We start from the raw sequence: 24,789 nt of genomic DNA, 5'->3' as shown, positions 1-24,789 counted from the left end.
AAACACAGGAAGAGAAATGCAAAGTCAGATTACAGCTTTATTTGTTAACAATATGTGACAGGCTGTGGTCTGTATGACACATCTGTATTACAAATAAAATGACTAGAAAAAAAGAGGAATGTGTTATTGTTTTGTTATTAGAACTATACTTATAAAAAAGCTTACACGCCTTTGGTCCTGCATGCATAGACTAACTTTCTCTATGTTTAACAAGTGTCCTCAGCCTCCTCTCAGACGCAGAGTCATGTAGATGGTGCTATGATTCCCCACGTTGTAGTCTGACAGTTTCCCGTCCGTCATCGCCCGGCTTTGATGGATGAGCTGCTGCTGGCTCGCCGGCACCTTTTCTCTGTGCTCGACTCTGTTTCTGAAGCTGCTCACAGTCTCGTCTGGTGTGATCTCGTACGTGCTCATCTGCCCCTTTTCATTTTTCAGGAACACCTGGATGGGGGCCTCGGTGACCAGCAGAGACAGCTGTGAACCGCTCTGCAGGCCGTAGGAGCTGATGGGCTTGGAGTCGTCGTTGAGAATGGTCCTGTGGCCGTTATCAAAGACCAGCTTCTGCCTATGAGATAGGACTCCTAGCTTCTTTTGGATAACTGCTTTCAGAGAGCCCACTGTGTCATGAGGGTTCACCGTGAATCTGTGGGACGCCCCATCCAGCACAACGATTATTAACTCCATGACGATGTCTGAAAAAAGAAATGTGTTTTTAAAATGTTTTTAAAATAACACTCAGACAGGATGAAATCAGAGGAGTTCGATGAAAACAGCTCCTTACCTTCAGTGTTGACTGTTTGTAGAAAGTGATAAACTCGTAAGGAACGCGCAGTGAGTAAAAATGATCCGGCTGCAAATGTGAGTTACATTCAGCTCTTCTGTTTAAATACAAGCTGCCACAGCTGATCAGCCCCTCCCCCTCAGTTATTTAAGATTCGTTTTCCCGCTCTGCAACTTCACCACTTTCGGTTTCCATTCTCCTAACGTCACTCAGAAAAAATGCTGAGTGTTTATGGCAATTGGATGTAGATTTGCTTTTGACATTGGATGGAATTTTTTCTGCACCCAACGAGAATCTGCTTTTTTTAAGGAGTGGATCAAATTATTGGTGGGGAAGCTTCACCTCCATCCATGCTAAAACTACACCTTTGGTTTATGGTGTTTTGGTCATGCAGGTTTATAACACTGGTGGAGAAACAGCTGTTGGCAGCAGTTAGAAATCATAACAGATTTACAGGACTGTGTATGAGGTCAAATCAGGACAGCATGAGGCTGAATCATCTCATCAGATAAACACTGACGTCAAAATCACAACATCATCTACACAGAAACAAAACAGAAACAAAACTGAACAGAGATCAATAATAACAAAGAACTCCAGTTTAAGATATACAGTGCTTTGCATAACTGGATTAACGCCACTTATTTGACTCCTACTGTACAGATTGTTAGTTTACATTCATTTACATTTTTTTGCATGGTGGCTACACATCTATTTAAATGTAGTCAATAACAAGTGCAACATTTCTCTAAGAGGTAGTGGAGTATAGCAAATATAAATACACAAGTGTGCCTCACATGTATACTTAGTGAGTTACATAAAACTACTGCAAGCTGCTTTGAAATTGCTGAATACCTCATTACCAGAAAGGATACGTGGCATCTTCCTGCTGTAAATGCGCAGTAAGTTTATTTTTTCCAATATATAGACATCAGTGACAGTATGCACCGACTAAAAATACAGATCACAAAATGTAATCTGTAATCTGAAAAGTAATTTATGATGTCAGAGAATTGTACTTTGTTACTTTCCTCATCATACTGTCAACGTAAATGAACTGTCCGGTCGTGATATTTATAAAATGATACTGAAACCACACAAGGCAAAACATGGCTGTCAAACGAAACCGAAAACAAAAAACTTTTAATAATAATTTTCTCTTGTACAGCTGAAGTGATACAGACACACAGCTGTTCTGTTAAAGGAGAGCATAAAGTCGTAAAAATAAAAGTAATAAATACAAACAAATTCATAAATATCAAAACTCTGCATGTTTCAGCATGGCGGCCCTTTCCTCCCTCTTCGGCAGAGGGATATTTCCTGTGGAAAGAAAAGAAATATTAGTCATATAACAACACTAGTTTGTACAAATCTATCATCTGAGTAATATAGATGAATCCTTCCTTACCTGGTGGTGCCACAAAATATTCTTCCACTGTGTTTTTGGAGAGCTGAAGCAGGTCTTCTGCACAGTTGCCTTCTGTCACTGCATCGTCCCTCACATATAAAGATCTACAGGTGCACAAAAAATACAATAAAAACACATAACATAACCACATAAAAAATATAATTTCTGACATTTTTATATTGAGCTTCTACCATACCTATCCTCCAGAACTGAATCCATCGGTTCCACCCCTGAAGTATCAACAATGTGGAGCTGATCTGCAAACCGTATGGCTTTCTCTAAACAAGCCAGCCCCTGTTTGGTGCGGAAATCAACCAAGGCAAGTCGCTCTAGTTTGTCCACCAGGTCAGCGGGGATTTTGGTAGGCTGTAAATTTAATGGTTGAGAAATGTGTGCTTCCTTTAACCAACAAATTATTTCACTATGACTCATGCAACATCCTGGCTAGTCTTATGGGGGCTGTTTTATAGACAATAGAATTGAATTTCCATCAATGTCACTGGAAATTGGTATTTTTATGTCCAGTTTGAACAAAATGAGGGATTACAACAACAACAACATGTTTCAAAATGTTCACATGACTAGTGGTAGGTTACTTTATTGTGTTTACATAATGTTACCGGAGGTAGTTGGTCCTCTGATATTGGTTTCCATGTTGCAGCCTTAGGTACCTGTAGAAGACACACCCAGGTGAAAATATTGACAAATCACTCTGTATTGGCAATATATTGGAAACTGAATGATGTAATATACCTTAGGGTTATGTGGTTGAGAGCTGAACTGCCGCGTTACGCATGTAATGTGTTTTTTAAAGGAGCTGCTTCTTTCTCTGTTAAAGTCAATTACTGAGTATCCGCTGTTTGTTGACAGGTTAAATGAAAACCGAGTGCCTTTCAGCGGCACGCCACGATATGTACGTGAAGCGAGAGCGAGGCTAACCACTGACATTTTTAGTGTAATGACATTTCCATAGCCATACGGCTAATGCTAATGATCCTGTAGCAGCAGCTACCGCAGAGGAAGCGGTACGCAGAACGACGGAAAGCGACAGGCTGTGCGCAAACGTACTTCCGTGTTCGCGTATTTCACAGACAGAGTGAAGTTAGTGCAATGAGGGGCCATTAATGTGTGCGCTCGCTTAAATTGCCATTAGATGTTTCTGATCAAACTTGGTTACCAAGAAGTCGATCATACGCAGCCGTGCATAAACCAAACATAAGTGCCTCCATTTTCGGTACAGTGAAAATGTAACAATGGACACCCCTTTGTGACTTCGCTGAGCGCCCGGATAGCTCAGTCGGTAGAGCATCAGACTTTTAATCTGAGGGTCCAGGGTTCAAGTCCCTGTTCGGGCGTAAGTTTTTGTTTTATTTTGCCATGACAAGAACGCGTTGACTTGAAGCAAAATGCACGTCAGCATGTTCTAGAAGTTTCAGTGACGAAAGCATTAGGCTCTGTGTTGGAAGTGTTAGGGGATTTCCAACAACCTGAGAAGCAGAACCAAAATAACTCCATACACAGCATCACCACCAGGTGACACTGTAACACAGGGAAGTTGAAAGCCAAGTTTCACTTAAATTTCATTAGAGCTGGCAGGATTCTGCAAGAATATTTTAACTATGTGTAAGTGAGGACGGCAGAACATACCACCGACAGAGAGGGGGTAGGCTACTGGATTTTTTAACAAATGTACAATATAGTGCAAACTGGCATCTAACAACTGTCAAATAGAGAAAGTTCCACATGGAATGTAACAACACTTTGTTTTTACAAGTTGCCTCCTTATAAGTTCCTTATCAGCCCTCAAAGGCCATGGCAAAATGATTTCAAGGTTTTTGTTTCCCTCCCTCTCAGGAGTCTTTAGACATTATTTCAATTAAAATATAAACTCCTAGAACAAGCATCCCTCCCCTCTCTGGTTCTATATGCTGTGAGCATCACACATAACTTTGAAACTTTGTCAACAAGTAACAAAGAGACCACACTTACAGCAATGATTGTGGTGAGGTAGTGGGAGCTCAGCCACATACTGACATACCACATTACTGATATCCCATTTTAACCATGACCTAATGTAGAAAAAAAGAATGTAACCACATTCAGACAAAATGTATGTATGTATTTTTTTGACCTATTACCATGTTAAAAAAAGGCCTCTGTTCTTCCTCTTCATCCACCATCTTCTGCCAGCGTGGGCCAAATTAGCCCAGACACCTGCCTCAGGACCAAGCCAATGTAGAGGAGGCACACCCTGTACCAACAAATATAAACTAGACCTAGAGGGTACACACCATATTTTCCTTTATCTTCATGTAAACTAGAAATTACTATGTCCAATCTTTATGGTTTAAATGAGTTTGAATCCAGTTTAAGTAAGACTTTAACATGGTTTAGCAGGCTGCCACATGTAAGGAACATTTTTACTATTAACAAAAGAAAATGCCAGGATGCATTCTGGGTAAAAATGTATTAATGATCAATGATCAAAATATAGGTATTAGTCATACAAGCCTTTTCTGGTGTGCCTAGTGCTCACATTGAAGTCTGCCACTCACTCTGTTGTTCATTACACACATCTTTCTCCATTAGAGGAAGCCCAAAGTGCAGCTGGGCATAGGCTTGGAAAAATGTCAACCCTGATAGCCATTACAAATACGTTTCTGTTTTGTGTTTTCTCACAGAGGGCGTTTGTTGGTCACGTACGTCTCTGATTATCTAGATGTTGGAACAGGAAGGCTGGAAATGAATTATGTCTAAGCTGCTCATAAACAAATAAATTAAAGAATGTGATTTCGTGCTAGATGTGTGCCAAAAACGTAAACAGCTTGTGGAGGGGAAAACTATCTGTTTAATCTAATTTCCTGCCAGTGAGTGGAATTAACACAGTTTACTCTAACTCTCTTTCAGTCATCCCAGTTCAGACCATGTCTGTGATGCAGCAGATCAGTGCTGACATACATTTTCTCTGTTTTGTGAAGCAGCCTGGATTTTATGGGATTGAGTAGGAGAGTCTGAGACATGCTCCCACCTCCCAGCCTGAGGGAGAATCTTATCATCACTGACTCACATCCAGCTCATTAGGTACACCTGTTTACCAGTCCAAACTCTCATCAGCCAATCACATGGCAGTAACTTGCTGAAGTTCAAATTGAGCATTTAGAACGGTGAAGAAAAGTGAATCTGAACATGGCATAGTTTATCTAGTGGGATTTTCACACACAACCATCTATTATTTGTTATTTGTTCAATACACAAATTTTATTCCCTGCACTGCATTCAGTACATTTTACTTCCGGTTGGCACAGCGGGAGAGGCTGTTTTTTGGAATATATATTGAGACAATACTGTCACCATGACAACTAATCATCACAGCTCACACACACAGCTGAGGTAGATGAAGTCATTAACACGTTTCTCTGTGTGTTTATACACACTTGTGCTACATGTCTCCACAATATGTACAAGCGTTACACACAGCTACATAGCTTTCATGTTCAGCACAGGTTCACTGATGACTCTGGTGGTGCAGCAACACTTTGTGGTGCTAAAAGTTGGGCAGATTTGACAAAAAAAAGCCTGAGAGTCAAAGCATTTTGGACTCAATTTTTTGTACTTGAAAAAAATCTACATACATGAAATGGAAAAAAAAACACACACCGATTTGTGATGAAGGTGATGAAGGCACAGTTTATAGTTTAAGCAGCAGTTCCAGAGTCCACCATGACACATTTTCTGTCACCTAGAGGTCGACTTTGTGCAATTTCTGGAGATTTATCAGCCAATCAATCCAACCATACGTTTTCTTAAAACTACTTTGTCCTGTGTGGTGAGGGTGGGAGGGGCAGAACGTACCGCCAGCAGACAGAACACAGCAAAGAGGAGACTGTAAACAAACGCAATTCAATCTATCTGGAAACTCGGCAACATCAGTGAGGGCCTTGAGTTGTTATATAACAGGGCCGGCTTTACTTCTGTTGTGCAGTAGGTGTTGCTGTAGAGTTAGTGTTATAAGGAACTGGACCACAGTGGAGGAAACAAGCTTTTAGAACACAAATATTATACATGAGGTCTGGAGAATAAACAATATATGTTGAGTTGGTTTAGACTGAGTGAGTTTTTTAACTCCTGTCCCTGTCAATAAAAAACAATAACCCTCACAATCAGACTGAGGTCATGCAGCATCTGCCTCAACTGGTTTGACTGAGAAGTGAGTAGAGGTATGTCAGTCAGCTACAAACTTTAACTGGGGAAAATATGCTGTTAATGTACGTTTACTGTCAGGTTGAGTCCAGACACAAAAAGGCAAGTGTTCAACAAAAAGTAAGCTGTTAAAAACCCACACAAAACATACAAGGAGTGACAATAACAGTCCACTTGAACAACAGAGACTAACCAAACCAAGGCAGAGGTATTCACAAAGAGATCAGGGAAGAGAAACACACAGGAGTCATCAAAACATGGGGGGAAACACAATGGAAGATACACAGCTAGCAGAACAGACAGCTAAAGAAGATGAAGGGGAGCACAACACTTAAATACACAAAGGCAACGAGGCACAGGTGAACACAATCAGGACAGGCAGGTAATCACAAAGGGGGAAAACAAGAGGAGGTAAAACACACAGGAATACACCGAGGCTTTAAAATATGAAACAGGAAATAATCAAATCAGGGCAAAGTGAACCAGGAAACATACAGACATATTGAAAACCGAGTGAACAGCAGATTATGACATTTACTATTGAAGTCAACCAAAACGGGCAAGTTTAAAATTTTGTGACATTTAAAAAAATTACCAGAATTTTGTCATCTTAAATCTGTAATCTGATTTGTAATCTGATTTAAAAGTGTCATATGTTATTTCTAAAATATTGCACACCTGAGCACAGCTGTAAACACCAAACCTGCCATTTAAAGCAATCACATACTTACTAAAAACAAGTGAATCATATATAAATTCACTGTGCAGTTGTCATAAATGGGAAAATTACCAAGACCAAAACCCATTTTATACCAGTCTATCAACACTGTTGTGATTTTGATGTAAAAAGAGGAGAGGCTGACTTAAAAGCAATCTTACTTGACTAAAAACAGCTGTGTCTCTCTCTCTTTAGAAGTGTTTCCTGAGGAACATGACTGGACGTTAAATGTGGTATTTTGGACCTGCACAAGTCCAGATTTCAAAAAGCAACTTTAAAGCTTGTTGTCTGTCCAGGTTGGTCCAGAATTTTCACACCCAAACCTTGAAGAGGTTTCAAAGAGCTCTTTGAATAAATGACCTCAGTCCAGTTGAATATCGGCGCAAACACCCTAATTTTAGACACCAAATAACAGTGAATATTTGTCATTGGGTATTAGTGCATGCTGCGAGCTGCTGAGCAAACAAATGATCTCGCCTGCTTGCCAGAGGAAACAGACTCCTTTCTGAGCTAAGGTTGAGCGTAGCCAGGCCTGTTTGTCTGACAGACGCACAATACCTTCTGTGCTGTCATTTCTCGATCACTTCATTTCCATTTACTGTATCTTATTTTTTTTTTTAGCAGCCTCAGGCACAGTGAGCGTTATGTGTTAGTGTCCCAGTTCCCGTAGGGGAGCCCTGGAACGTTTTCTGTTTACGGCTTTACTGCGATAACATTTTCCCCTCTGAATCACAGGCAGCGCTGTTCGGTGGTGCCACCTCTCCCCTGCCCGCTAACAGGACACTCTCTGTCAGTTGGCTACACCGCCAGCTCCCACACTAAAGTCCCTTTGAAATGCCAGTTTGTTTATTCTAGTGTACTAAATATGCAGTGTGCAGTTCAGGTAACCTCAGATTCTCTGCAGGGAAAGGCGGCTCTGGCTTCTAAATTCTGCACTTTCTCCAATTGTACTGTGCTGCAAACATATATCTTCTAGCTCGGCGCTCTACTTTGCCATTTCTACCCTTTTTATTTAGGCCTCTGCTGCCTATAAATATCCACACAAACTTCCAAACTCTGGACGATGCATGGACCTAAAGCTACAGGGAACTAAGAGGATGAAATGTGAAAACCTGACCGGTGATGTCTACACATGTTCAGGGCTACAGACCCAAAAGTGAACTGTTTGTCCTCAGTTCTGGAGAAAACTTGCTTAGTACCCAACAGTGAAGCATGGAAGTGGTGGTATGATGCTGTGGGATAGATTTCAACAGTAGGGACATGTAGGGTCAAAAGTTCACCTTCCAACAGGACCACATGATGTTGAGGGTGATTTCCTGGTGATGATGTGCTGAAGTCTAACTAGAAGGGACCTGTAATGATGAATAGAACCATTCAGCTTTGATCTCAGATCTTACCTTAACTTCTTTTTAATGTATTTAACAAAATATCTACAATTAGTTTATGTTTTGTCATTTTGGAGTATAGACATTTAACAGTTTTAGAACAAGGCTACATTACAACATGTGAAAGAACTAGAAAGAACTGCTACTGCACCATTTCTCCAAAACATTAAAGACATGGTGCATCCACTGTGAATCACTGGTGTAGCCACAGCAGTTTGTAGCTCCTTATTAATGACTTTTTGTCCTTTGGTTGCCTTTACTCCTAGTTTTATACCTTTTAACTTGATTATGATTAACACCATGGAATGCCAAAGAATTTGATATAACCTTATACAGTGTAAGTAAAATATGACACAGTATTTCAGGGTACCATCAAAGTACAGTTCTGATTATTTTTTGAAAGTTGTCTACCTCAGTTTTCAGCTGAATATTGTCTCTGAGCGCCTCAAACTGTCTTTGATTTAACGCACTCCCTCCATTTCTGTGGGATTGCTGCTACCATGTTTGAAACGTCTTACATTATTTGATTCTGTTATTGACATGATTTTTGCTAGAGACACAGAGGAGCAGCTCAGCTAGAAGCTCGGGTAGAAGTCACTGATTAAATCCACATGTTGCATACCTTTGCCTCTGTGTGGAGGGGGTGTGTGTCTGCAGTACCTGCAGCACACCTGTTCCTGCCAGACACACAATGGGCAGGTTATTGCTAGTATTGCTAGTGCTGTGGTCAGTTATTGCTGCTGTGTGCTCCTTGCTGTCATCACTCCTATTAGATGCTGAGGAGGAATGTGCAGGCCACAGCTTCCCTCTGCCCCGCTTCTTGGGCAGCTGCCACCTCAAACCATGACTCTCTTATAAATGCGGCTGCAAGACAGCCACACCTGCACACACCACATGCACAACTAGCCCACTGGTTTATTACCTCTTATTCATAAGACCATTTTAAAATCTTTGTGAAACCACCTCATCTTGATTGGTAATTTTTTTCGGACAGTTCTATTTTACTTTTACTGTTATCTTGATAATATTTCATGACTTCATACAAAGTGTGATGGAATGGAGGTGATCTACGCCACCGGCAATCAAAACTCACTAGAAAAGGTGATGTAAACAGCAATTACTGCACACGGCTGGCACAAAATGAGTTGCTGATTGGAGGCATCCAATCAACAAGACTCAACAAATCAGCAGCAGTCTATAAGCTTACAGTTTATTCAAGGTGGAAAGCCTAAGTTGTTAAACTGTGCAGAAATAAAGGCCTGTGTTTAGTCTGGCATCTGTGGGCAGAGCTGATGTGCAAATGCCTGCTGCCAGTCATGGGCATCCAGATGCATCACAGCTCGTGATGTGCTCACACTCGTCTACGAAATCTAATACTCAGCTGGTGATCAGCTCTGTCTGCTCAGGATGAGTGTGTACATTAAAGTAAAGTGTGAGTGCGCGGAGGAGAAAATGGAGCCTGTTCAGAGTAACAGTGGGATGAGTGATGACTGCAGTTTACCTGCAGCTTTTTAAGGACACTAGTATGAGGAATGCAACAAAGATGGAACCCCGTGGATGCAGTGTGACGACTTAGGTTGAGATCTGCACGCACACACACACACACACACACGCACTTGTTGTGTCACCTTAGGTCTCATGATTTCCACATTTCAAGGAAGCCCCACACTGAAACAGTTTCATCTTGGTCGGGTAAGAAAATGACAGCTGGATGACAAAAACTCCAGACATTAGATATCTTTGCACTTTAAAAACGCAAAGTGTTAAGTGTGAAAGAAAAATGCCTTGATATGGTGTCACTGATCGAGCTGGGAAAACAAACAGCAGTGTGATGAATCGCTGACGACTCCTGACCTCCATGTGTTTTGGAAATGTTTGCCTGGCTGACAAACAATGGTTGGCACATGGCCAGGCCGAAGGCTGCCAAACTGGCAACCCGTCCATCTTAACCCCCCCCCCTTCACACACTCACTCCTCCATCAGTGTCCGATGCAGCATGGCCAGTGCACACATCCTGCCTTTGTGGGCCAGGAATCCCAAGAATCCAGACTGCTGCCCACCAAGGTGCTCTCACTCCTCATCCCCCATCTCACCCCAGCGTACCAGTGGTTTTACAGGGTGTCTAGGTGGCTGCTTGCGTAAGTCAGTGTGTGGTTTGATGTTGTACCCTCTGTTTAACATGGCTGCTTCAGTTTACCGCTGCGACACCTGCTCTGAGGAAGAGAGGTGTGTGTAGTTAAACCAAACTTTCAACAGGGTTTGCTCTGAGCAACATGCTCTGTTTTGATGAGGTTTGTTTGATTTGAGCTGTGGGCAGGCTGAGGTTAGACATATTTCATCTTTGAATTATATTTGAAGGTGACTTCTTTAATGCCAGGAAGTGTGGAAAGGCCTCAGAAAACAGAAGGGCATTAAATTCTTTACTTAAGTCCACAAAACTAAAAATGCACCACCTACAAATACAAGTTTAAAACCGCTCACATCTCTGATGTGTTTAGTGGTACAAATAGGTGCTGGTGTTTCTCTCTCAGACTGAGAAATAATGGAGCTATCTGCATGTTTCCATTTGTAAACAGATAATTACATGCTAATACTTTAAATCAGCATAGTTTTGTATAGCATAGTTGTTGTTTGACTGATGTCAGCATTTGAAATTGAGTCCGTTCCCATCAGATTTCCTGTAAAAATCAATTTTACAGTTATTATTTTTAATTTTAATTTTTAATTTTTATTTGTACCCACAACCCCAATAAGTGTTTTTAAAGAGCATGGGGAGACCTTCTGCAGCCTTATCAAATGTGCCAAATGATGTTTCCCATGTTCCATGACAGTGCGAGCCAACACTTAATGCGAGCACTTTCCTGCTCTCCAACAAAACACTTTTTACATGCCCCTGGGATGACAATGAGCATGCAGAGTTTTTCCTACCAATCATGGGAACCTGAGGACAGGCCTGTGTTTCCTGGAATGCTGCCCATTAGGAAAGAGACGGAGGGAACACAGGATGTCCTGCGACACACTGCAGCGGAGAGGAGAGACGTTTGCAGGGATTTTCTCCAACATCACCACTGTCATTGCTGAAGCCTCGGCCATAATGAAGCGGGATTCCCCGTCTCAGGTTTTCCATTACACCTGTATTGTTTTCTTTCCTTTTTTTGCAGCTGTGTGTCAAGTATGAGATGCTAAAACTCCTGAAAAGTACTTAGTGTTTAATCAGGCTTTAGCTACCAATGACGTCTCACTGCTCCCTCAATCACACATGACAGTCACACCATCAAACCTGCCGCCTTCTGCCCCCTCTGGACACTCTCCAGCTGCCTTGAGAGTCGCTGATGTCACAGCAGGGGCGGGAGCTTGTGTGTCTATAAGTGCACAGGGAAACCTCTCTATGAGGTAGAGCTGAGCTATGCTCACACCAAGACACTGTAGGAGAGCAAACAGGAGCCAACACTGACTCACTCTGACTCTGAACTGTGGATACGTTTTTGTCCTGGAACAAGACTTGTCTCCCTTTGGAGGTTCAGACCTGAATTAATTTTTACTTTTACTCTTCTTTGCTTCTTTGAGAAGGTTTCTATCAGTTTTCAGTTTTTGCTGCAACCAGGATGTTTAGCCCTGTGCATTTGCAGCAGATCCTCTCCACCCTGTTTGTACTGGGCAGTGCTGGAGTGATGGTGAGTTGCTTTAACTGTCTTTTAGAATCTGCATTTATGTCTATAAAATATCATATAGTTTAGTCTTTGAAGGAGTTGACCTGACCTTTGACCCTGCTCGTCCTCAGGCAGAGAGCGAGTGCCCGGCTGAGTGCTCCTGCTCCCCCTCGCAGCCGCTCTGCCTGCCAGGCGTCAGCTGGGTGACCGACCACTGCGGCTGCTGTAAAGTTTGCGCTCGGCAGTTCAATGAGGACTGCAGCGCAACTGAACCCTGCGATCACATCAAGGGGCTGAGCTGCCATCTAGGGGCAGGAGGACATCCTGAGAGAGGGCTGTGTCGAGGTAAGGGAGAACAAACATCAACAAAAAACATGGAAAAAATGTAAAAAAGATTTACAGCAGTGAAAACACAGATCTCAATCAACTCAGAGTTCTCAACTCAATGTGCACCAGATATTTGAGGGGACGCACTGTGTTACCTTCTCATAGCTTTTTAGTGTGTATTTAGACACACACACACACATATATATATATATATACACACACACTACTATTTACACAGTAAATAGTAGTTGTCATAATGTGTATATCTTGTTAAAAATATACCAGAATACAGTAATAGACTGTGTATTTATATTCAGTTAACCGTCATCGTTCTAAAATGCAGCAAAGAAACTGAAAATACAGCATTTTGCTGGTAAACCTGAACATAGTAAATACAAACATAAGAGAAGTTGCTGTACATTAAAATGTACAATATATAAAACTATATATATGTAACAAAAATGTGCAACAATATAAAAAATTACTAGAAATAACTAGAAGACTAGATGAGCAAATACAGGAACAGAGCAATGAGTACGTTGCACTGTAAATTATATGCTGTAGATTTATCAGGATTTACTGACAGCACCATTAAAGTACTGAAATTCTACTGGCCCTTTACAGCAATTTAAAGTTATCATATACTCCTAGAAATATGAACAATATTTATTCTTTGATGAGTGTACTCATTGCAATACTACATCTGTAAATGTATATGTTCTGTGGCTCATGTCATCCATGTCACATAAATAAATATAAATAATATAAGCTGGTGTCTGGAATATGGCAGGTGTTTGTGGAACATTAGTTCTGTTACTGATGGACAAATGTGCCATTGTTTAAATCAATCACTGGGACAGAAGTATGTATTTTTAAAACTGCAGTTGTTTCATTTTCCATGAAGTTCAGAGGTCTCTGCTCACAGCTCTGCTTCCTGCTTTGTGTTGACAGCTGAGGCCCATGGTTTGCCCTGCACTTTCAACGGGCAGGTGTACCAGCACGGTGAGGACTTCCAGCCCGTCTGCCAGCACCAGTGCACCTGCATGAATGGCGTGGTGGGCTGCATGCCCCTCTGTCCTCACCAGGTCCCTCTGCCCCAGTGGCGCTGTTCACGACCCCGGCTGGCCCGGTTACAGGGCCGCTGCTGTGAGGAATGGGTGTGCGATGATGACAACCGCATCAGTGAGGAGCTGGATGAGCTGACGTACAACTCTCTGCCAAAGGGTCAGCCCCATCCCAACCACATCAACACCCTGCTGCAAGTCCAGCCTCGGCACCCGGCTGCCACAGGAAGTTCCACATTCAGAGGTAACATCACACACAGAAATTTGACAAAAATCCCTGTTCCCCGGGATTCATGGTGTGAACGTACCGCTTCTCGTCCCTCTTATAGAGATGGTGTCCTTCCCTGTGTCAGAGGTGGCACTGGAGCCCCACTGTTTCCCACAAACCACTGAGTGGACCCAGTGCTCTGCTACATGTGGTATGGGCATTTCAAGTCGGGTGACCAATAACAACCCAGACTGCCAGCTGGTCCGAGAAACCAGACTATGCCAGATCCGCCACTGTGAGCTGCAGCTTCCTGTGACTAACAAGGTACAAACACTACAAAATGTAACATATATACAAGTCTTCATGATCATGCTTCATTTTAACATGTCTCTTACGTCATCTAAAAGGGAAAGAAGTGCCAACGAACCATCCGCCCACAGGAAGCGGTCAGCATCACCTTCGGAGGATGCTCCACAGCACAGCGGTACCGCCCTCGCACTTGTGGAGCCTGCACAGACGGCCGCTGCTGCACCCCTGCACTTTCCCGTACCATACGTCTCCGCTTCCACTGCCCTGATGGAGACACCTTCTACAATGTCATGTGGATCCAGCGCTGCAGCTGCACCACACACTGTCGCTCAGAGCGCCGGCCCTCCAACCCTATGATCAGCCTCTACAATGACATCCACACCTTCAGAAACTGAGGCTGACTCATCTTACCCTGGCTTTCCACTCTGGGCAGAGACTGTCCCCCTCCTCCCTAAACCCACTGTCTGTCAGCTGGGTGGGAAAGCAATACGCTCGCTTGCACTTTAAGCTTACTGCCATGATGATGTCAGTTCGTCCACACTGGAGGTGTGTTTCCTTTGTAGCACCTGGGCATTACTGAGGACACACTGCAGTGCATCTAGTGTGTCAGAGAGCTTCAACTAAAAGTCTTTTATTTATTTGAGTCCTCTCCTCAGAGGGTGATGTGACGGTGTGTCAAACAGAAAGAGGCCTGTAACAGGGAACATTTATAAGAAGTGATGGAAATAATTACGGACATGCATCTTTTTAAATGATGATGTATTCATTAATGTCTGTCATTTCTGATGCTGTGTGAGTGTGTGTGTGTGTGTGTGTGTGCAGATGAAGGTATATTTGCCTGTTTTTGAAGAACATATCTTATTACAGTATACATGTATAGACTTCACTCTTTGTTGTGGAGTGATATATTGTAGGATCACCTCATTTTTCGGGGTGTGATTTTATTGTCTTTCATGGTGTACATACAGAGGTGAATCTTAGTGACGAAATGATATTTAAGACATGTTTTCTTGGATGTTTTTGACTGTATATGCCTGTACATCAAATAAAAATGTATGTAACCTGTGATGTGTTCTTTAGCTTTAGGTTACTGAAACAACTCAAACCCATGACATTTAAAGGGATGGTCTAAGTACTATCAAAGTCAGTAGGGTTCATCCTCTTGTCGGTCTGCTGACCTTTCCAGGTAATGTCCACTAGAGTTTTCACTCTTCCTCTGGGCACCATAAACATCTGTGCCAACTTAAGGTAAACCCTGTGGGGCATTAGAGGTTATGTCAGGGGATCGTCAAAGCTAGTAGGGTTCATCTTCTGGGGACCATGATCATCTGCATGAAATGTAGGGTGGTTTCTTTTCAGAGGTGCTGAAATAAATATTGACATTTTCCTCTGGGAGTGCCATAGCATGTAACCTGCTAGCAGCTGTCACAACAGTAAAGCAGCAGCATTTTCTGTACCATCAACCTGTTCACCCATAGTGGAGCTCAGTGCACATCTTCCGGTTGGGCTCTGCAGTTGCCTCAATGCTTAAGACTGGCTCTGGAGCACAAATATTACGGTGGCTTACTAAATTCCTCACCCAGGCCTCCTTCTGAGTGGAGGAACACTGTGACTTCCTCACTGCCCCGGGGCTTCATCTTGACCAGTCCATACTTACAGCATTTAACTGCTTCATATTACTGGCCGGTAGGTTGTGCTAAAGAAAGCGTTCCTGAAGTGTGCGAGGTTAGGCCTATATGCCTCATTTACTCTTCATTTTTTAACCACTTATAGTACTTTATCAAAAACAATACTATGTGCGTTTTTCTCTGTTGACGTCCCAAAGAGGCCTCAAAAAACTACCTCCAACTACAAACAAGGATGCTTTTTTTAGCCTTCTGCCTTATTTTAGGTATTATGCTTTTTTTAATGTTCACAGAGCTCAGAAAAGTGTTTGCACATGACAGTGGGCGCCATCTTTGCATCCAGTATCCAGTTTCTATATAAGTGCTAATTAAAATGTAGCAGTTCTGAAGCCTCATTGAGGTCATTGTTGTTGTTTTACACTTCACAAGGTGTGTTTGCAGCAGCTGAAGGTTTTTTCCACAGCATTTGGTGATATGTTGGTGAACATCTGATGATTTTCCCCTAGTTTTACATCTATTTCAGTTATTTTAAAGATTGTTGTGTGAACTTCATGCAAGTTTATATTTTAGTATTACTTAAGTAGATGTTTAAACACTATTAAAGAGATAGTAGAATAATCACACTTGACAGATGCGAAATGAAGAAATACAGTGATATAAATGTATAAGCTCAATGTTTATCTGAGAAGAACCACAGGGGGTTGAGTAATGAGTTCGACTGACACAAACAGAGCCCAGAAAGCACACATGGCATACCCTCTCACCATGGAGACTTCCTTAGCATCTGCAGCCATCAATGACGGTGCCACTTGTCCTCATTGGACACAGACCTTTGATGACGATGTTTGTCTGCCTGAGCTGTTTGTTTAGTGTAAATTCGGGGAAGTGATCCCTCCAATTGGGTTATTGTACACAAAAACTGGTGTCCCATGACAACATGGGATGACTGCTCATTTGTTTAAGAGCTGTGCTGGCATTTGAGTGAAATCCAAGCAGTCGGGTAAATATTCTAATGCCACATGCAACCTCTAAAGGAAGTTCAAGTTTGATCCATTCTTATGCCCTTTAGAATTCACTTTAGGAAACATAATCCCACACATTCAGGTTGGATAACCCTCTTTTATCCTCATTGATGTAATGATCTCTGACTCTGGAAACACAGTGAGTTTCATCTGTTGATGTCTCCATTTTATTATCTCATGTATATGTAATTGTTTTATTTTATCTCTGCAGATACTTATGTTTTATAATATCCATAAAAGTTATTTATTTGCAATGACTCATTTCTAATACCTGTTGATGAAGATTCTCAGTCATCCAGGTCATCATACGTAGAGAAGATTGAAGCAAGGTCTGGACTTGTAGAGTTTTCTAGAAGACGTTTCGCTGCTCATCCAAGCAGTTAGAACTGATGAAGCTGCTTGGATGAGCAGCGAAACGTCTTCTAGAAAATTTCTAATACCACAGAACTCAGCTGACACTGAGGTGCTTACCCTCAATAGAGAGAACAGAAAGCCTTAAATGGAAGGTTCTTTCCACATCACAGTACCTCTGAATGTGACTGTGAAGCCCCATGGTGGTTTGTATTGGCTGGGAACACAGACCGGACGGTACAGGTGTTGCCCAGCCTTACAGAGACCTGCGACTTTCAGCACGGCCTTGACAGAGGAACAGGAATAATGTCGGAAATAAACGGGGGCCTCAGAGCGTGCTGGAAGTCGGCCCAGTCTGCCACTCTGAAAAAGGATGTGTGGAAGTGGTCTATTTGCTACACAATGAGGTATAATAACACATGTCTGTGTTTGAGTTCTTATCAGCTTGTTCTGTTGTGAATGAATGTGTGGAACATGACTCATCCTCTTTTCAGAGTGTGGCAACAACCCTGTTTATAGAACCAAAGTCAACACTTAACAAAGGTTCTGTTTAGACTGAGAGAGACAGTGACGTTAACCCTAACTCAAAGGAACACCATAAATAAAACTGCTATTACAACTGCCTACTTTTTCTGCAGATACTGACAACCCTCATAGCACTATAGTATGCTACAGTACAGGTATGTGATCTGGTTATAATTATACCCGCGTCACAGCAATAAGACATGTATCAGTTAATGTTTCAGGGAACAAGATAATACAAAACATATCTGGCTCATAATAAGTGGAACTTGAATGTTAAAGCTTAAATACATACAGATGAAACCCAGTGTCATTCATTCACACTGTATCACCAGGCACACTGGTGTAATATTGTACAGACTTCTGCTCCTTGCAACATTATAGGATGCTGTCCTCTACTGGAGGTCTGCGGGAAGTGCAGCAGTGACCTCCTGTGACCTACTGAGACATGTTCTGCCCCACGGAAGGCTCATGTATTGTCCTTAGCATCGTCTATTCATCGCAACTTTCAATCAGTGTATGTAAATATGATTAACTGTGTCATCACTGGACTCAAACTATGGAATAGAATAGAATAGAATAGAATAGAATAGAATAGAATAGAATAATAATCCCTTTGGGAAGGTCCTTCAGGGAAATTTGGGTGTTATTGTTTAAAAATAAAAACAAATAAATTAAAGTGGCAATGAGAGGAAAAAACAATGAGAGACTTTGTTTTTACATCAAGACTGACTTTGAACTTTCAGCTGTAGTGTTACTAAAATATGTGTTAATTAAGAACTATACTTTTTTTACACTGCACTATGGAATGGCACCTTTGTGAAATGTTGAACAGTGCTCTAGTTTAAATAACCGATGTGTATACAAACAGGAACATTAAAATGAGGTAACACAAAAAATACTTATATTATAATCAGTAGTGTCAAAAATTGACCAAATACAGTGCTGTTTGACAACATTTTAGTCAGAACATTGACTTGGCCATATATGTATATATATGTATATAATAATATATATACACATATATAAATTTAAAGGATGAATTATATAAATTATATTTTGTATCTAAATAATTACACGCATTGTTTTAAAGTTTTAAATCACGTATGAAAACATACATTCAACATTACATATTTAATGTTATTTTAAAAAAGTATCATAGCTGCTTCTGTGTCAGTGTGATCCTGTGGGGAGGCTTCAGGAATGTGAGTGTGCATATTAATGAGCCACTATAAACTCATAAATCATTTTGACTGAGGACACGCCCCCTGCTCTCCTATTGGCTGCTGCGCCTCCCTGACGGCTGCGTCCCCTCTCGGTAATTTAAATAGCCCCTTGCGCAATTTGATGAATAGAGTCGCTGTCAAAAGCGTTAAAAAGACGAGGAGGACGGCGTGTTGACGGACAGACAGGTGTGACAGAGAGCGGAGGAGCCGAGCTGCGTCATGTCTCCTCCTCACGGCTACATCTAGTTTATTCATCGGCGGAGCTGGATATCGGGGGAGAGTTTGCTGAACTACTACCGTCACCGTCCCCGTGCCGCCCGTCCGTCCGTCCCGGGGCTTCATGTTGTGTTGCTTTTATTTTCCGGACAGCTATGGAGAGCAGAACATGTCACGTCTAAGTGCGGTTTTACAACTCTGAAGTGTGCCTGTGAATATTTTTCCAAAGTTGAGACAGCGGGAGGAAAAGCTTTTGTCTCAGAAAGGTAACATATCTCCATATGTGTGTATGTGTGTGTGTGTTTCCTGCTTTCCCCTCTGCCCGCGCATTTTGTATCACTGCACTTTCTTTTTAAGCGAGCAGCTCTGGCTTGTAAACAGCGTGCTAGCTGCGTTACATCATTTATACACAGTAACAGAATACAGTCCAGAAGTATGCAGAGGAGCAGTTGACTTTTATAACGCGTTATTACTGGCACGTTTCCAAAAGTCCAGTTGGTAATGGAACCACACACACACACACAGCATACCTGTATATACATATATATAGCTACGCTAGAATTAACTTGTGTTTGACTTTAATTTGACCAGAGAAGATGTCTGAACTTGTATTTTCTATGTGTGTCACCATTAGCTGTGTGTAGGCTTGTTATGTGGTGTGTATTTGTGTGTGTTTGCTAAAAGCTTATGTGTAATTACATCTAACTCATGCTTTGTATGTTCTTATTCTAGGCGTATTATTGGATTATTGTGTCATATTTTTGCGTTCTTACTAAATGAATTCCTCAGTTGTTAAACCTCACTATGCTACACTGTGTGTCCAGGGAGTCTCTGAGGGCCCAGGATGGTGAACAGCCAAGCCTCAGGCGTACCGTCGGCCCCCAGGTCCTGTGCAGGTTGTGGGGGAAAGATCGCAGACCGCTTCCTGCTCTTCTCCATGGAGCGGTACTGGCACACGCGCTGCCTCAAGTGCTCTTGCTGCCAAGCCCAGCTGGGAGACATTGGCACCACCTGCTACAGCAAAGGGGGCATGATTCTGTGTCGGAGCGACTACATCAGGTAAGAGGAAGGAGCAGGATGGAGAAATAGGAGTGGAAGAAGCACAGGAAAGATTTCTTAGACTGAGCAATCTGTGTTTTTTTTGGGTGTGTGTTTGCAGACTGTTTGGGCACAGCGGGGCATGCAGCGCCTGCGGCCAGTCGATCCCAGCCAACGAAATGGTGATGAGGGCGCAGGGAAATGTTTACCACCTCAAGGTAAATCCCCTGTTCCTACATCATTGTGCTTTGTCTCCTGCTGCTTCTTTGACAGAAACATCTGGGATTTGGTGAAGAGGCAGGAGGATGTGTCAGGGGAGAAAGCATTGCACCCCTTTGTCTTTCCTCCTGATTCCTGATTATATTATTTTATAGTTTAATAAAAATGTCTGCATCTTTTTTTTTGTCTTTGTTGATCAAATGTGTATTTAAGCTGGTGTTCTACTCCTCTGCAGTGTTTCAGCTGTGCCACCTGTAGAAACAGACTAATGCCCGGCGATCGCTTCCATTACATCAACGGTACGATCTTCTGTGAGCACGACAGACCCGGCGCTGCCTTGCTCAGCAGCCACCTGCCTCCACTTCAGAGCAGCTCTGTGCTGACAGACCAGAAGGTGAATAAAGATGCTGCTGACATGACACCACAAAACAGCAGTGAATATTATGTGAATATCACCATGCTGTAAGGCGCATAATAATAAAATTCGTCACCTCTCCCTCTCTCTTGTCTGCAGGTATGCTGAGGGGCTGCGACTCACCCTCGCCTTCCCATCCCCAGCTTCACTTCTACTCAGCGCACCCACTCTTTTCCTATTACCGTTGTTGTTGTGGATTCTCATCACCAACCCCACCTGCCCACCCACCCACTTCTCTTTCACTGGAAACAGTTTCCCACTCCAGATTTTCTTCCTCGCCATATCAGAGACTCTATACAAAGTCTTGTTTATGTTGTGTGTAATGTCAAAAAAAAAGTGGTCCATGCCTCATGCAAAGACTCAGGAGTGCATGTGGACTGCACTGGGAAGAGGCTCCTTCAAGACAAAGAGACAGTTGGGAGGATAAAAAAAAACCCAGCACCAAGAGGGAACAAAAGATGCTTGAATGAACTTTTGATGGACTGCTGTAAAATGACTGTCGGAGCTTTGCTTACATCATGTGGCAACATTTCCCCTGAGTGTCAGTGTTTTAATGAACTCTTGATCTCTCTCTCTTGTATATGTTAATCTTGAGATCTAACACACTGAGCATTGGAGATGAAATTGATGGGTGTCGGGCAAAAATGTGGAGTATCTGCTCAATCATAATGAAGCACTCAAGGAAAAGAGAGACCTGTCGCTATTAATTACTGATTTTTCACATGCCCTGCACAAAGAAGTGAGATGATCCAGTGAAGGTTTTGTTGTGACTCTTCTGTGGAGTTTTATTTCTTTATCACATGCTTGTTCTGTGTGTGTTTTGAGGGGGGGGGGGGGGGGGGGGGGGGGAAGAAAAAAACGTCCTATTAAAACGGTTTTCCTGTCTCAAAGCGAGCTGAGGTCATTCACTCAGTGGCATTAGAGTGGCATTGTATTGCATGGTACCTAGCATGGTGGATGTTACTGGCTCTCTCACTCGCTTTAGCCCTGTATGGTGAAAACATGCCTGATTACCCTAAGGAATGGAATTAGGGGGCTTGAGCTCTGACCATTTACAGAAGCAATTAAACATGAGCCCTGTATCTGTGCTGCTGGAGCTCCTGGGAGGCTGAACTTGGGGCATATCCCGTGGCTGACTGGCTCAGTGGCTGCCTGCTGCCTCTAATAAAGCCTAATCTGAAAGCAGGCTAATTAAAGGGGAGTGGCCCCCTCTACATCCAGGGCATTTGAAACAATCTGATGTATTTACTGTTTACCATGTTCCAATTAAAGTTCCCACACAGCCTGGTTTGTTTCCCATCACAGCCCTTTGTTCTCCGCCACTCTCTGCATGGCTTCTGAAACTTTATTTTCCTGAGCTGCATCAACTTGGTGTGCCTTTTTAATGCTATGTAAAAAAACTTTCCAGTCTCAGCATACCATCAGAGTTAATCTTACTGTGATAGCAGCGGTGGAGTACGCAGCGTGCAAGAAGCAGAAGATAGCATCTGCTCTACTTTCACACCTTGCCTGGGAGCATGGCAGCCATCAAACTTGCACCTTAATGCGCTTAGCTATTTTCAAAACGTCCCACTTGTCATGGTAGGTGCTGATACTGCATCAATTATTTATTCCACGTCTGATCAAGAAGCGTCACGCAAATTCATTAGCGTATGCAAATGATCACAATTACAATTATCTTTGTATCGTGACGGTGAAGAAATAAAACCTTGGCACATTCCCGAGTCCCACCGCACCACAAGTTACACTTTGCATTCAAACTAATCAAGCCTCATCTGCCTTTTCCTAATTAGCCGGAACGTTTTCAGATGCCAATTAGCAGGTCTCATGAAAAGGCTCTTTGCCATGAGGCGTTGTCTTTTATCAGAGCTTCTGCAGGTGTGTGGCTCACCATGTAGCCTGTGTCATAGGAAAGTGTTTATTCCTGCTAATTAATCATATTAACACATGCAGATGAGTGTAATTGCCTGAGCTCCTCAACCTCACACTGTGTGAAGACACAAGAAGATGCCAGGATATTTTTACATGCTCATGATGAAGAGGAAAAGGGACTGGCAAAACCTCCTTCTTGCCCAGTGATATAGATCCAAGATGGCTGCCTTCCTTGATGCTGTGTGTGGAGAGGCCAGGCTCAATGTGCTGGCACAGCTTGGTGACAGTCCAGTTTCCTTTCCGTCACAAGATGTGGACGGAAGTGTGAACAGTGAGAAAACATGGAGGCTCATTTGGTTAACCATCGGTCAGGAAACTACTCAATAGATCATCTGGTCATTTATACACAATGCGTCCATAGACCATATTGGTTTTTTCCTTAAAATCCTCCGTTACATTTTTTTCTGTCATGTTCCGGTGGTGCATGATGAATAAATTAGAGCACATAAGGAAGTATTTTGGAGGACTGGAAGCAGCAAGATTTCTCACAGAATAATTACTTTGATGAGGCTAAGTGGCAATAAGTATGTGACGCCCTCTCAGTTTGTGGCAGCAGTTTACAATTTGTAGAGTTGAAAGCTAAAAATTTTTTGAACAAAATGAAAAGCAAGAAAGGATATGGTAATTACATCCTATTATATTGATGTTTTTTGTAGTAAAAAAAATTCCAGATATCGATAAATATCGATATATATCCATAAATATCAATACCCCAAGTAATTGAGATATATATCAATAAAAGCTGATATATTGATGTTGTTGTTAAACATATCTATTTGTGGCAGGGTTTTGAGGATGCGGACACAAGTGCAAAGGCAGGCAACAGTTCTATGTTCAAAAACAATATATTTTAGAGGTGCACAGAGTATAAGCAAAGAACAAAAGGGCAAAGGGCTAAGGGCAAAATCCAAAAGACAGAAAGCACAAAAAACTAGTAGAACAAACTCAGAAAGGTAACAGGCGAGGTAGCAAACAAGGTTACAGACAAGACGACCTAACAAGAACATAGGGGAGCACAGGACTTAAATAGACACAGATCACAAGACACAGGTGAAGACAATCAGGGCGGGGCAGGCAATCACACAAGGCGGGAAACAGGGGGAAGTAGAACACAAGGGAATACAAAAAGACCAGACTTTCAAAGTAAAACATGAAATACAAAACACACTTGTGATAGTGATATCTGCCACACAAACTATACCACACTACATATTCTGTATTAAAACCTATGTACGGTATACCAGTATTGATATATCTGTGATCGGCTGATATTGGCCAATAATCATTACATATTCTTGTATGTTAGTAGTGCAGTATGCAGTGATAGAATGAGGCTAAACTGCAGTCTCTGTGTAGAAATTGGCGGCAATTATATTTGCAGACGTTTTCCTTCACGATGAAGTTTGACTTTCTGTCTGATGCCTATCAGTACTCATACTCTATATACCAAATGTAAACAAACAACATATGAAGAACACTCCTTTCTCATTCTCTCACTTTTTTTTACTATCTCTGGATGAATGCTGATAGACGGGTCTTGTCTACCCTCAGGCGCTTAGCTCAACATAAGTAGGACTATTCTTGCTGTAAAACCGCCATCTGGTTGTCACCATTTTCAAAATCCAAGCATGTAAATTCACTGGTAGTGTTCTGAATGGTGTCTACAGTATTTAGCCCCCCCTCCCCTGCCAAAATGATTTCTGGTAGATTCCCATCCCCGTGCACCAGATGACTGTTTAGAAGCAGCTACAGCAACTTCTAATTTGTCTTAATCATAGTGCGTTAAATGTTCCGATGATTTCTAAAAAGCCCTTTGAAGTCACTGAGGGCTCTGGTGCTGCGCTGCATACTCTGCATTGTATGGGAATGAAACATGAGACAGTACTGGAACATGTAGGAAGTGAGGCATGTTGCAGCCATAACTCAATGCCTTCAGCAGGGGAGTAGAAGAGCATAATGACAAAGAGAGCGACTTTACAACTCTGAGCCTCATTCAGGAATGTCAGGGAGGGGAGAGGGAGAAAAGTTCTCCTGGCCAATCGGAACGCTTTGAATAATTAAAGTGATCGGCTTAATTAGCTCAATTACGTTAATTTGACCACGGAACACGGCCATATGGTGAAAGGAAACAAAAGAGGGGGGAACTAATTAAAAGTAAAATAATGAGGATTTT

General features: G+C 42.2%; 4 protein-coding genes and 1 non-coding gene across 5 annotated transcripts; 3 read left to right on the top strand and 2 right to left on the bottom strand.

Moving 5' to 3' along the window:
* Positions 1 to 17: 17 nt before the first annotated feature.
* Positions 18 to 937, bottom strand: isg15 (ISG15 ubiquitin like modifier). Its single transcript, XM_028414828.1, has 2 exons — positions 782 to 937; positions 18 to 692 (listed from the first exon to the last, which is right to left on the bottom strand). Exon 2 carries the CDS (start codon positions 682 to 684, stop codon positions 220 to 222), a length of 465 nt encoding a protein of 154 aa, XP_028270629.1. The 5' UTR covers positions 685 to 692; positions 782 to 937; the 3' UTR covers positions 18 to 219.
* Positions 938 to 1,822: 885 nt separating this feature from the next.
* On the bottom strand, positions 1,823 to 3,241 carry gatc (glutamyl-tRNA amidotransferase subunit C). Its single transcript, XM_028414827.1, has 5 exons — positions 2,943 to 3,241; positions 2,810 to 2,860; positions 2,386 to 2,555; positions 2,190 to 2,293; positions 1,823 to 2,101 (listed from the first exon to the last, which is right to left on the bottom strand). Exons 1-5 carry the CDS (start codon positions 3,135 to 3,137, stop codon positions 2,040 to 2,042), a joined length of 582 nt encoding a protein of 193 aa, XP_028270628.1. The 5' UTR covers positions 3,138 to 3,241; the 3' UTR covers positions 1,823 to 2,039.
* Positions 3,242 to 3,471: 230 nt separating this feature from the next.
* On the top strand, positions 3,472 to 3,544 carry trnak-uuu (transfer RNA lysine (anticodon UUU)). Its single transcript has one exon. It is a non-coding gene; the product is annotated as a tRNA-Lys (tRNA).
* Positions 3,545 to 10,803: 7,259 nt separating this feature from the next.
* ccn1l2 (cellular communication network factor 1, like 2) lies at positions 10,804 to 15,115 on the top strand. The gene is made up of 5 exons (XM_028414707.1): positions 10,804 to 12,166; positions 12,274 to 12,487; positions 13,421 to 13,777; positions 13,863 to 14,065; positions 14,149 to 15,115. Exons 1-5 carry the CDS (start codon positions 12,098 to 12,100, stop codon positions 14,443 to 14,445), a joined length of 1,140 nt encoding a protein of 379 aa, XP_028270508.1. The 5' UTR covers positions 10,804 to 12,097; the 3' UTR covers positions 14,446 to 15,115.
* A 3,788-nt stretch (positions 15,116 to 18,903) lies between these two features.
* Positions 18,904 to 21,971, top strand: LOC114441676 (LIM domain transcription factor LMO4.1). Its single transcript, XM_028414708.1, has 5 exons — positions 18,904 to 19,278; positions 19,837 to 20,071; positions 20,172 to 20,268; positions 20,505 to 20,663; positions 20,784 to 21,971. The coding sequence occupies exons 2-5, from the start codon at positions 19,857 to 19,859 to the stop codon at positions 20,790 to 20,792; spliced, it is 480 nt and encodes a 159-aa protein (XP_028270509.1). The 5' UTR covers positions 18,904 to 19,278; positions 19,837 to 19,856; the 3' UTR covers positions 20,793 to 21,971.
* Positions 21,972 to 24,789: the final 2,818 nt, after the last annotated feature.

Source organism: Parambassis ranga, chromosome 9 (assembly GCF_900634625.1).
Source record: "Parambassis ranga chromosome 9, fParRan2.1, whole genome shotgun sequence".
NCBI lineage: Eukaryota > Metazoa > Chordata > Actinopteri > Ambassidae > Parambassis > Parambassis ranga.
The sequence above is the reverse complement of the archived record's forward strand: the minus strand, read 5'-3'. Positions and strand labels throughout refer to the sequence as shown.